The sequence below is a fragment of the Struthio camelus genome, chromosome W (assembly GCF_040807025.1).
Source record: "Struthio camelus isolate bStrCam1 chromosome W, bStrCam1.hap1, whole genome shotgun sequence".
NCBI classification, from domain to species: domain Eukaryota; kingdom Metazoa; phylum Chordata; class Aves; order Struthioniformes; family Struthionidae; genus Struthio; species Struthio camelus.
In genome coordinates, this window is record NC_090981.1 from 53,091,603 (window position 1) to 53,104,818 (window position 13,216).

The 13,216-nt window shown below is 39.9% G+C and overlaps 1 protein-coding gene across 5 annotated transcripts in view; it reads right to left on the reverse strand.

Annotated features, from left to right (window-relative positions):
* LOC138060872 (growth hormone receptor) overlaps positions 1 to 13,216 on the reverse strand; it is a 192,827-nt gene that overhangs the window by 71,257 nt on the left and 108,354 nt on the right. For all 5 annotated transcript variants that reach the window (XM_068926352.1, XM_068926350.1, XM_068926355.1 and 2 more), the window contains one exon: positions 1,761 to 1,841. In XM_068926352.1, the coding sequence (XP_068782453.1) occupies positions 1,761 to 1,830 (70 nt within the window). In that variant the 5' untranslated portion in view covers positions 1,831 to 1,841. The remainder of the gene's footprint in view (positions 1 to 1,760; positions 1,842 to 13,216) is intronic.

Here is a 13,216-nt window from a genome sequence, read left to right on the forward strand (position 1 = left end):
TGGTAAATGTAACAGAAAATGCCTTAACCGGGTAGGGAGAAGAGACTCTTGCAGGTGATCTGATGCCCAACAAGAAAGATGGCAGAGTCTGAGCCACTCAAATAAAAGGAGATGGACACCTATGTTTCCCCTATGCAAAACTTTTTATTTTTTTTAACAACAAAAAACTTTGTGGAAGAATCTAATTACATCTTATTTTCAGCTTAATTTCTCCATTATAAGCAAGATAATACCCCTCAAATTTCTTTACTACTTCTGCAAATAGAGATATTCAGAAATGTTAAGTATGCAACTTTAAGAAAACGCAGAACTATATTGGGGAAAAGGAGGGTGATTATACCTTTACAATGTAGGGCAGTTACGGCTTTGGAGAACTGAGCCATAGCCCATAGCCCTTTGGCTTAGTACCTCATGCTAAAATCAACGCTAGACCAGCTAGCGAAATTGCACGGTGTGCAACTCTATGCATATTTAATTTGCATTTAGTAACATTTAAGTAGGAGTGGAACTACTGAGCTAAAGAAAAAAGGAAATGAATCTTTGAAAGATGCAAGAAATCTTCATTGCAGATTTTATCAGTTTATTTATGGTTGTGGAAGCCTTTTCCACTCCCTTTTTCCAAAATTACTTGTCACACTGCCCCCTCTGACTTTCTCTGCTAGCACTGTTCTTGGCTAGGTGGTCAGGAGGGGCACCTGCTCAAGGAACCACTTGAGGGCAGCTGTTCAGTAGCTCTGGGAGAAGAAACGATGTGTTCATCTAAAATTAGTCATTATGGAAAACTGTTACCGTTCTCTCCAAAGGCCTCAACAAGGACAGAGCAGACTAGGTAAGCTGTTTTTGTTTGCAGGAGCAAGTCATAACCAGCATAAGCAGATGAATCTGAAACAATGCAAAACTCCCACTGAAGCTCATTGTGGTTGTAAACTAGTAAAAGACCAGTCTCAAAGGATCGAGTAGACTCAAGTCAGGCCTCTAGAACATACAAAGACTGCTCTAAATAACTGCTGGCTGCAAAAAGAAAAAGCAGCAGAGAAAGTTCAGATGGAGGGAATACTTTTCATCCTGCATTAAGAAGGGAAAGAACTGTGGAAAGCCAGAGGGAACGTTCAGCAGATGCAAAAAATGAGCAGATCTGTTGAACCAAGAACACCACAGGATGTGCATTCCGAGTTTGTACTAGATAAAAAGGTTTCTACTGGCTACCCAAAGCAATCTGGCTGGTTCAGACTACATGTTCTTTTCAAATCCCTTTTTTAACCTACACTCAAGAATTTTTAAGTGCGTTTCTTATAAAACTTGTTTATACTGGCCTTAGACCCAAAACGTATAGCCTGAAAATGCTTCCTCCACACTTCCAAATAGTTTTACATTTAGCATATACTAAAATATACTAAAAAGATTTAAAGAAAACAAAAAATTTCTATAAAAAAATTAACCCTCAAACAATTCTTTCATAACCTCAGCACTAGACAGACTAGAACAAGGGAAAGAAAACCTGGATATGTAACATCAGCATTCATCCAGTCTCTTTACGTGCCACCAACCTTTGCCATCTACTAAATTCACCTTTACTCTGTAACACTTAGTCTCATCCACCACCGTCTTCCTAACAAAATTAACTGACATATTTTTTGCATAATGCACTCAGATTACTGCAGTCACGGTACTTGCACAGTTCTGATTCATATAGTATAAAAATACTCTTTATATAAAGTCTATATATACACAAAGAGACAGAAAGGTATCATAAAACTTACCATCACTTGTAGAGAGAGAGTCATTTGCACAGACCAGTGCCAAAGTAAACAGCAGATGCCGAAGATCCATACCTCTAAGTTCTGTAATAATAAAAGACAATCAGAGAGTTTCTTTATAAACTTCTACTATTACAGTTACATGATATTTAAACTACTATTCAGTTTTATAGAATTTCTGACTGGAGTTAGACCAGAAGTGTATTTAGTTTATGGTTTATTGCCCTGTAAAGTCATATATTATCTTACGGTCTAGGACAGATAGTAAATACTATTTTTTTTTTTAAAACAGGGCTACCTTATGGGTCACTAGTTCATTAAATACAGAGGAAATATTCTGTATTTGCAAAGTCTTTCTTGCTTCTAGGAAATAACCACACTTTCCCCATAACAACCTCTGAAAAACAGAATCCAATGTCTAGCCTAGGTTAAATATGAAAGTGGGAAAAGAGTAGTAATATCTCTTTCAAGGAACAAGGATAAGATCCCCTTTCCAGGTCATGCTCTCCTAAAGCTGTGTTTGTCTTTGCAGGTCATGTATAATGCTTCATGGCGCTAGGACTACACGAAGTAAAAAGGAGAGGAGTGATGTAGCTGTGTAATGCAGCTCCCACACCAGAAAGTCAAAAGGCTGCTTGTAGAACAACCCAGCTACCGTCACCACCAGAGGAAGCAGCACTTGATTAGCAAAGAGAGCAGGCAGTAGCTGTGGTGGCAGCAAGAATTTGAGTAACCCGGACTAATTCTCTGTTCTGCTCCCCCCTGGCTTCCTGTGCAACTGTGAGCACATATTTCAGTGCCTCTGCTCTGCTGGCCTGTCCTTAAGGGCTGCTATGGAGGGTGTCTCATGCTGAAAACTTCTTTTGGTGTCAATTCCGAGCAGGCACCTTCGGATGGACCCAAGCATATTCACACAGTACACCACATGGAGTCCTTGGCCCAGGAGCCATCCCACAAGCCTTTACAACCTCCCCAGAAAGCATCTTCCTTCTCCTGCCTAGTTTATTTGCCCCACACATACCTCTCACAACCCCATCACACAATTGTGTATGAGGGACACTACTTTGCTCATGCCATTATCTCTTGCCTCTGATAACAAAGAAGGGCAGAACCTGGGCTATGCTGGGCTTGTGGGCAGGGTAGCCTTCTGCACAAAACTGTACCCCCCCCCCAAAAAAAAAAAAAACAAACATGAGGTGTCCATCTGTAGTATGAAAAAAATATACATAACACTGATTACTACCTGACAGTTTACAAGAGTGCCAGTGGAGCACAGAGATTACTGGTCACCTTCAAAAGCAAAGTTACAACACCAAAATGAACACGAACACTGAAACAGTGCTTGAGCATCTTGTTCTGTGGCATGAAACTGCCAAGCTACCCTGGCATCCCAGCTCAGCAAGGCAGTGGAGGGATACAATAATGGCTCCACTTTTGGATTTAACTGCAATTATGACAACCCTTGCTGCTACTCTGAAGTATTTTTAATTGGACATTTTCTTTCTTCATCCAACAGCAGACTAAATCAGCAGTGTTCAAACAGCCAAGCCCACTAATGAGCAATAATCTTTAAATGAGTGTTACTGATTAACACAACTGATGCTGTCAAATCTGGATATTAAAAAACAGTCTCCTAGGATAGTTAGCAAAGTCGGAATTTCATCAACAACGGTAAAACACAAACATACTGGGTATTTAAAACTATGTTAACACTAAATTTAAAAGATAACTCCCTCTTCTTAATTCTACTGCCCCAAAAGAACAGATTCACTCACACTGCAGAAAAAATGTAATAATTACAAACTCTAAATTTCTCGTTCGTGCTATTTAGCACAAAGCTTGAAAATCAGAAACTATTTTTCACATCTTCTTTAACATAACAGCTCAATAATTTTCAAGTTTCAAACTCAATACAAGAAGAATTCATTTAGATCGCTCTTTAGAGTTTAACCTAGATTCTGCAAAGACAAACCAAGAGACCCTCCCCAGCATATCTGCTTTGACAGGCAGGGTGCCTCAGGGATTCCCAGCCTTATTCTCACACACACCCTTCAGCCAGATTTAGTTGGCATACGGCAGAAGGAAGCAGAGTTGCTCGGCGTGACTGGCTGAATGGAGAGAAGAATTGGGGAGCTGTTCTCTGGGCACTTAACGGGAGCTGTGCAGGATTTTCCCCTGTCCAACCAGACACAGGTCTGTTCAAGGACAACTCCCTTATTCGCAGGTGGACAGGAAGGAAGGAAAATGTATGGTGAGAAGGATGCATGTTAGCGAGGATTTAGGACGGATACTGGTCTGAGAGCGAGGTAGCCTGTGGAGCAGGACCAAGGCATAGTAGAAGGCTGCAGCTGTGGGAGTGCACAGGGCTGGAAAAAAGTTACTAAAGCAATGACAGGCCAACAATCCTCCTATTCTCAGAGAGAAGCTATACTGACAAACCACGAGGTGCATCCAAGCACAACAACTTTTTTTTAGCTAACTCAATTGTCCCCCCACCCCCACGCATGTGCCTGTTTAAAGGAATCTGATTGTTCCCTATGCATAAATCTCCTACAGAAACGCTTATCTGTATTTGTCACTTCCTCTCCTCTTATGCTACTTCTACCCTGTCAAACAGTCCCCCCACCCCCTTCAGCCCTTCCACATTAGTATTGCCTGCTGTTGGGGATAGGAAGGAGCTGGGCTCTGGTAAACACTCTACTGTCAGTCTTGTATTGAACAACTGGAACTTTTCCACACCACAGCACAAAGAAATTTCTCTTAAAAGCTTCTCCAACAGACGGTGCTCCTCAGTATAGACAGTCTCAAATACCAATTTTCCTAGCCCAAATTCCTCCCTAAAGTTTTGTTTTGCTCTTCCACAGGCCTGAGCCTAATGTCCTTTTCCACACCTTATCTACAACCCCTCGGCTCTCTCTCTCTCTCCCTCTACGGCAATACCCACACATCCCATGCTGCCGCTATCCACGCTTCCCCATTCTCTTCTCTCCATCAACCTTTGCTGATTTTGCTGCCTAACAACAGCTACATGAAAAGAAAAAAAACTCATAGGAATTCTCCATGCAAATATCATTGACAGACTCAGTCACTCAAAGCACATCTGTGAACCCAGTTTCAGCTTTCACAACCACATCACACTGAACAACTCTGCAATTAGAACGCTCTCAATTCTAATATTTGGCCGTCCCCAACATGGATATCCCCTTTATCTAGTGCTGTGACTGGAAGCCACCTCAGCTTCCTCCAAGAAAGAGGGGTTTGACAGCCAGAGTGCTAACCCAGGAGTCTGGAGATACATCCCAGGGTTCAACAATCACTTTAAACTCAAACAAGCTCTTGTTGCTGCAGACAAAAACAATCCCATTCCAGTACGGCTCTTTGGCTTGTGCTCACAGACTTGTTCACATACCTACATGCAGTAAACTCGATCAGGAAATTTTTCAAGTTAAAATTAATGCAGTCCAAAAACTTCCATAAACATTTAATTTACTTTAATTAATTTAATACTTTAATTTAATTTAATTTAATAAATTAACATTTAATTTAAACATTGTAACAAAACTGTTTGCCGACCAGGTTTATCATATGCCTCCACAAAGACGCATTGTGGGAAGAGTGGGGGCAGCGCAGGCATGGGAATGAGCAGTCAGCGTTGAGGGGAAGACATTGCCCCTGCAGCAGCTGCTGCAACTTATCTGAGTTTAAGAGCAATTGCAGAACCGTATCGACCGATTCGGCTTCCTGCTTAGTCACAAACCTTGACTAAAACATTTAGTGGCCTGAAATAGGGCACCCAGTGGATTTAGGTTCCTAAACCCTAAAGGTGATCAAACTCCTTGCTTAATCCCTCGGTCTTCTCCCATAAAATGCTGTACAGAAACAAATGCTGTTTCTGGGGAATCCCACAAACGCCACCATCTTGGCAAGGCAAAGCAGTAATGTGTTGCTGCTCTGTCCAAATCCAGATGGGCTCCTCCAATGAGGCGTCTGCCCAGACAAGTGGCATGCAGGAGAAAAATTCAATAGGTGACCAAATAGGGCCAATATACAGACAGGACTGAGCTCAAAACCCATGACTGTCCTCATTTGAAAACATGGATGGGCCATGCGCAGAAAGTGGGAGGTCCCACGCTCCCTTTGTCAGGGCTCAAAGCCAAGGCCCTTGAGACAGGGTCTACACTCAAGGCCTTCCCCCAGGCAAAAGGAGCTGTAATATCTGCAAGAGCTATGAAGCGCTGCGGATTATGCAGCCTCTCTGTGTCTACCAAGAGCTCGGCTCAGCTGCAGGCAAGGCGACCACTTCGAGGAGCGCTGGAGGCCAGGGGCGTGCTGTAATGTCATGGCTCTGGAAAAGGCAACTAAAGAGAGGTCTTATGGGAGAAAATCTGTTCCAAAGCAGGAGTTGCGCCATCACAATACTGCTTTCAAGGGTATAGAAGAAAATTTCTGAGAAGATTTCTCTGAAGTGCCATCTCTGCCATCTCCCCCATCAGCAGACAACTACTGCCTTGCAGGAAATTCTCACATATCTGTTTTGTAACAATCCACTGCTGTTCCTCTAAAACCACTCTTGCAAGCTCACTGTCAACAAGAACGGTATTGTTTAGAGGCTGCAATGTTAACCTAACAAGAGATAGCTTCTCACTTCTCATCAGCTTTAGGATAAAACTAATCTTTTACGGTCTAGTAATATCTGTCCTGCAGCACCTGCCCCTGTACATGATGAAAGACAAATGCTACTAACAAAGTCCCTGTACCTTAACAGGACAAAAAATTTCAGTGTCTGCAATGCATGTTATTCTAAGGAATAATAGTCTACATCTTACCAGAGTCTTAAAGCTTGTAAGAAGAGAGCTAAAAGCAGAAAAAAATTACAACAGCTGACTGTCCTCAAGGCAGCTGAAACTTGACCGCAGGAACATTTGGCTAGAGGTCAGCTCAGGCTAATTGCTTCAGTAGGGAAAGGGAGCCAGGAGTTATAAAAAGGATAAAAAAATTTCTTGGCCCTTTTCTATAGTGATGTTGGAGTATGGTCAATCACAAGTGAACTTAAACACAACTCTTCTCCAGCAGGACATAAATATAGTCAGTACAGACAGGGGGAAGCCAGGCTAGGAAAATCTTTGAGAAGAGAAATCGTGCACTTATAACCTACAGTACGGTTTGCATCTACTCTGGTCAGATAACAATGTGAAATCCAGAGTAAGTCGTAACAAGTTTTGCTTAACGACAAAACTACTGTTTGACATAAACTATTTAGGTTTAGATAGCTCCTGAAGCTGAGAGGACCAATAGAAGAGTACGGAAAACCTTTTTGTTCTTGTTCATTAAACTGTACCTAAGAAAGGATTTCTGCTTTTGCCATCTTCATTAACTCACTGAACTCCAAATATGAGAAAATTTTTTCCCCTGTAACCTCCTTCAGTTTAGTTTTGCTTGCCAAAGTTACACATGTACGACTATTCCAGAACCAAAGGTGGCTTTTTTGCTGCACACTGAGCAACAAAATTACTGAGCAAAGGATTAATCTGAGAAAATTTAGATTTTTTGTATATTGCTACATTTCATCATTCCATCAGATCAAGAATAGGCAAGGACATAAGAACTTACAACACATATGAATACACAAAAATACTTCCATCACCAAATAAGTATGACTGCTGGAAGAAACAGAATGTTGCACCACGCTCTCAAGTTCTGTGCTGCACTGAACCATACATTTATGTAAGTATCAAACACACACACACACACACACACACACACACACGTATCCTTGTAAACTTCTAGGGAAAAGGCCTTTACTTATTTCTGCAGCGTGTCTATTTTTTCACCAGTGGTCTCATGGCAAGATTTGTGCTACCAACAAAAAATCTTCCTCTGCCTGCATAATGAAATACAGACAGGTTTGGCTCAAAACGCATAGCTGAAATCTCTTTGCCTGCTTATCCTCATTCCACTGAATGCCAGTAAGACAGAGTCATTCTGCAGATGAAATGAGTTACAGCCCTTCAACTCTACACAATCTAAAAGGGCCATGGACCTAAAGACTTCTTTCCTTGAGAACTGATATTACAGTCTGACTGAGTCACCAGCAGCACTTGGATAAATGCCTGTTTTTAGAGAATCCTTGTCAGTGTTATATACTTAGCTGCGTTAAGAAGCAGAAATAACAAATTGTCTCAATTGATATGCATAGCATACCATTCACCTCGTTTGTTTGGTAATCCAGGATATGAAAAGAACCAGGAATAATTCCACTGAAACAAAAATTATGCACTGCAAATAAAAAACTCTCATAAAGGCTGCATTTGGTGGGCGGCGGGGGGGCGGGGGGAAGCAGCATTGCTAAAGAAGGAAGGTCTCTGGCATAAAACTGCAATTATTATGCATGGTTTGACACCAGTTTGAGGATTATTAAAAGGCTGATCTTCATGACAGACTAGAAGTAAGGAAAAGAGGCAGTTTCATATTAATAGAGTTCCGCATAAGCTCAAGAATTTATAACAGTTTTAAGTATCAAGAATTGGGAACTGCACTTTTTACTCTGATAGCCCCATTTAAACTCAAGACAGGGTAACAAGTCAATTGGCTATCAGTTATTTGATGCTGTTAAGCAGTCTTTCAACAAATCCAGAGTGTGAACATTGTTCTGGACTTGTACTGAAAGTCAATCCAGCTATAAAGCAATATCCTCAGAACCAGGCTAGGAAGTCAAAGGCGGCTGGCTGTGGCATATGCCATATCAATTCTTTATTTACAAAAAAACCTGTTATGCTTTGACAACAGTAACCTGATGGACAAGGTACATGCAGGGAGGATATTACCTGTAAAATTAGTTGATCATCTCCTTCAGAAGACAATTGCTAAAAGAGAATTAAAGTTATATTCTAAGTTTCTATCTATCACAGCGGTAGAAAAGTTTTCAGCTTGGAAAACACTTCATCGTTTTGCTTGCCTTTCAACTCAAGATTTCATAGCGGCAAAGTAGATGGATCTCAGCCAAAAGTCACTATAACATCCAGCTGCTATCACGCGGACAGGAATTTCTGAGTTGACACTCAGTTTTACATGTATTTATATCAGTAAGGAAGAGGATTCAGGTCTGTTTATAGGAATGGTAATTCTTTCAGGCTATAAACACTTTTCTCAACTACAGTGGTAATTTTTCCCAGTCTTTTTTTTTTTTTTGATTATTTAACTAACAGTCATCCAAAAGACAAAATCCAGCTCTTTGCTTCGTTATTCTTATAATATATTGCAAAGTGAGAGAATTTCTCTGTACGAGCAAAAGTATATTTCCTTCTGCTTAAAGGAATATAATGCATCAATATAATGTCAAATATTATGACAAGAGAGGAACAAGAAATGTCTGACTTTATATCTAGAACTCCTCCATAGTAATCTGTATGAAAAAACACGCTTTTACCCAAATCACCAAAAGAAAAAACATTTTGTATTCACATATTACATGAGAAATTAAATGATATTCCCAGTATTGTAAAATATTTCTGTGCCAGTGTTAAAAACAAAAAAAAAAAGGTAGCTTTTCTGTATCTTGCTACTGCTAAAGTTTAAATCCTAAAGGCTATTTTAACATGAGAATATTTAACATGAGAACATGGCTAAGTAATTCATCTAGCAGAGCCAGAGTTCTTAGCACTTTGCAGAGGGATGAAGACCTTCAGCATGGGAATCTTGGTAGAAAGCAACCTATGTGACATTAGTAGGAGTTTGGGCTGGAACACAAGGTGTACTTATAGGATAATTCACATGCTCAGTATTAAAGAACCTTCTCACTACATTGCTACCATATTGCACTTATATAGCAGGCCAATTTTATCGCTCCAGTTGGTGTTTTCTTTGTAAGCCTTCTTTGTGTGCTAGTATCTGCGTATCACAGGAGTTAATAAGCACAGGAACTAGCACGCTGGCAAATATGGTAAGTTAAATTTCAGTGCAGAAGTCTGCACCTGCTCTGGTGAGCTATTCTGTGACATGATCAGCCGATCACGGATAGGGACAGCTCCTGCATGAGAAGTTTCATACTGTAAATGAAGCCCCTGCTGACGGCAGGTGAAACAGGCTTTGGTTGCAGCTAAGTATTTTTGAACAAAGCACCCCCAATTTCTTTTAATAACCTTTAACATAAACCTGCCGCCTTTCAGCTCTCACAGAGTAATTCCAGAAAAATTCTCAATGGGGTTTCATTTTCAATAGTATTTACACAAAACGTTTTTCCTCCAGGGAAGACATCTTCAACAAACTGTAAAACTCAAGTTCAAGACCTGGTACTTATCCTAGAACAATGGAACTACTTAACAGCTCGTTACTATGAGACAAATGAGTTATATGGTGCAACACACACTAAATTATTCATGTGCTAAAATCAGATTAAGAACTACCTTACAAGGCTTGTACTGCATTAAGGAAGTTATTGACTTAACTACTGGGTTAAATAAAAGCTGGTAGATGACAGACAAAGGATTTTAGCAGGATTTCAGGATGGCTACTCATGACTCAAAGTAGTCACATATATATACACTGGTCATCTACAGAAAGGAGCAGGAAAACCTTCACATGCTGCTACCTGCATCGTCTTCTAGCTCTTGGTCAACATATAAAGATTAATCAGCTTGACAAAAGGTACAACTGTAAATAGTGCATTTAAATTGGTGCAATTTTGTGTGTCTGGAAGTTTGTACCGGTTTAAGCAATGATTTATATTGATGTAATTTACACCTGTAATTCATGGATGCAAACTAAGTCTGGTTTAAGCTGATGTAGCAGTTTGTATATGATTTTGCATCTGTTCAGTAAAACTACTTTTCAAAATAATTTCAAATAAAATTCTCTGTTTAAAAAGTTCTATGTAAAAAATAAACAAACACGTATGAGATAATGAAAACCAATATGTGGAACTGCTTTCCATGTCTCTCCTATAAAATCATACCAGCATTGTTCCCTGGCCCTATTCCCCATTGATTTAGTGCTTCAAGGCCATACAAACCCGCATATATAAGTGGTGCACATCTACCAAGAAGTAGCCTAGTGCATTCAACAACCGCACAAAATATTTGGAATATAAAAAGATTATGAGCTAGATCCTTAACTGGTGTAAATCAACAAAGCTGAGAGAGATGCTGAATGTTACCAGCATGAGACAAACATTATTCAGTATTTTTACATGCAGTGTCACTAAAGCAAGTTTACATGAGGTAAACAGCAACTCCTGAAGAAGAGCTGATGTCTGTCCAAACCTTTGATAAAATTTTAAAAAGTCAGTTCACTTCTCCCTCTACTTGCATTGGTAAGATTTGGAAATTAAAATACCCCCCAAAAAGTCTGAAGTATGTTTTTATTGAGCATCTCACATATGAATATGTTATATTTTGATGAGATGAGAAAATATTTTGATGAGAGAGTACTTATTAAGGAAGAAGCGATGTGGATTGCACAGTGGGTGATCAAGCCAGCTTGACTTTTTTAAAGGGCAATAAACCAAACAGCCATGCATGGTAATCTCTAGATTTCGCGGCCTATTAAGAGTTAGTGAAGATGACAATCACCCAGTTAATCTTCTAAGCAGGCACTTGCAGTTATCATAGCACTGTATGGAAAGCGATATTTTAGAATAAGAAAGGTAAAGGGAGATAATAAAAAGGTAAAGGGAGGTTACAATTAGAAATTCATAACTGAAATTGAAAGGTCCAATGCCCAATATTTCCTCCAAGAAAACCCCACTAATTAAGAAACTAAGACCTGTCTGCAAAATAAGCAACAGAAACAGCGATACTAATACTAAAGGTAATATATCAAATCTATTTCTAAAGAGATCTTTTAAGGCTTTCAGACAGACCTTTCTATCATCAAATCTTCAAGTAGTCTACAGCAGGGGTGAACGTCATTATCCATTTTACAATGAGGAAATGGAGACACTGGGAAGGGAAACAGCTCGCCTGCATAAACACCACAGCCTAGAAGCAGAGTGAGGGATGCACTGCATCCCCTTTCAGGGCTTCACCTACCAGAGAACATTAGTGAGCAAGCAAACTCTGAAATGATGAACTTAAAAATGGATATTCTGCAACTTGCACTATAAACAGAAGAGCTTCTCAACGCATGCCTAGCTGGCTGGCAGAGGGAGAGCAAGTCTGCTTCCGCAGATGTCATGACACCCTTCCCTTCAGCAAGTCCATCATGTTGCAAACTTTGCAATTAAGAAAGCGAAACTTTGGAGCAAATTTAACTGCTTTTTATTAAAAGGGACCAGCATGTTCACATTTCCCCATTCCTGTTAATGTTACTTTACAGAGGACCGTGAGTAAGTAGATGTTTACAGAAAAAATTTATAAGGTACCTGCCCTGAAGAACACCTGAGAGCCTGATCCTTCACCCACTACTTGGCCCTGTGGACTAAAATGCAGTCTTTCTAGTCTCACCCATGTGAAAGTGCAGAAACTTTCTGCATACAAATGGAATCACTGTTACTTCATTTTACTTAGGAAAGAGTATGACTGCTCCTTTCTGTGGTTCTTATGCTGAAAAAGTTTAATATCACAGGGAACTTGATTTCTGGAGAGATAAAAGGCTCCCATTTTAAAAAAGACCTTACCATAAAAGTTCAAATAAGTATATTTTAGAAGTCATTAATGATGATATCATCTACTCCCAAAATGTGTATGACATTTAACAATCACATTTGAATCATGTGTGTAAGCAACCACATTCACAGCGAGCAGATGAGACTGATTATTCTCAAGTTCTGCTATAGAGTGTAGAGCAACCTTAGCTAAATCACATGTACACAGGTTATCATTTATCCCAGCATTACCAAAACTGTAGAATATCACAGTAGATGGAGCTTTGAGTTTCAAATTATCCTGATGTACAAATTAGCCCTGATTTTGATTTCATGTATTGCATACAAGTTTGCCTTCAGCAATCAGAATTGATGACAGGAAACTGAACAATATTCATAAGAGGAATAATGACTCAGTATAGTTCATTCAAATAAGATTATTTTTCTCTTGTTGCTATTGCAGATGCTTAAAGGGATAGTGTGCAAAGACTACCAAGACCTGATTAGCCGTATTTGCAGCTGGTTCTAAATGTAAGTTCATACAGGGTGCCCTCACCATATGTTTAAAAAAAAAAAAAAACACCCCAAGCCCCGCAATTCCTGTAGTCTAATCATAACTTAGAAAATGAATCCAGATGTTAGCTCTTCTATGGGTTGCAGAGAACAATTGCAGCATTACTTGGTGGTCAAGTAAATTAATTTCTTGGCTAACAGCAGTTTGGCTTGGGAGGCTTGGAATTGAGTTTGCATCTCCCTAGGCGGGCAGGCTATCCTCCAATCTCAGACACGCTACATATAGCAGACAGCTACAATTCACAGAAAAAAAAAAATCATACATTGTGGGTCAGCCAGCTTTCTCATGAATAGCTCAGCTGGCAGG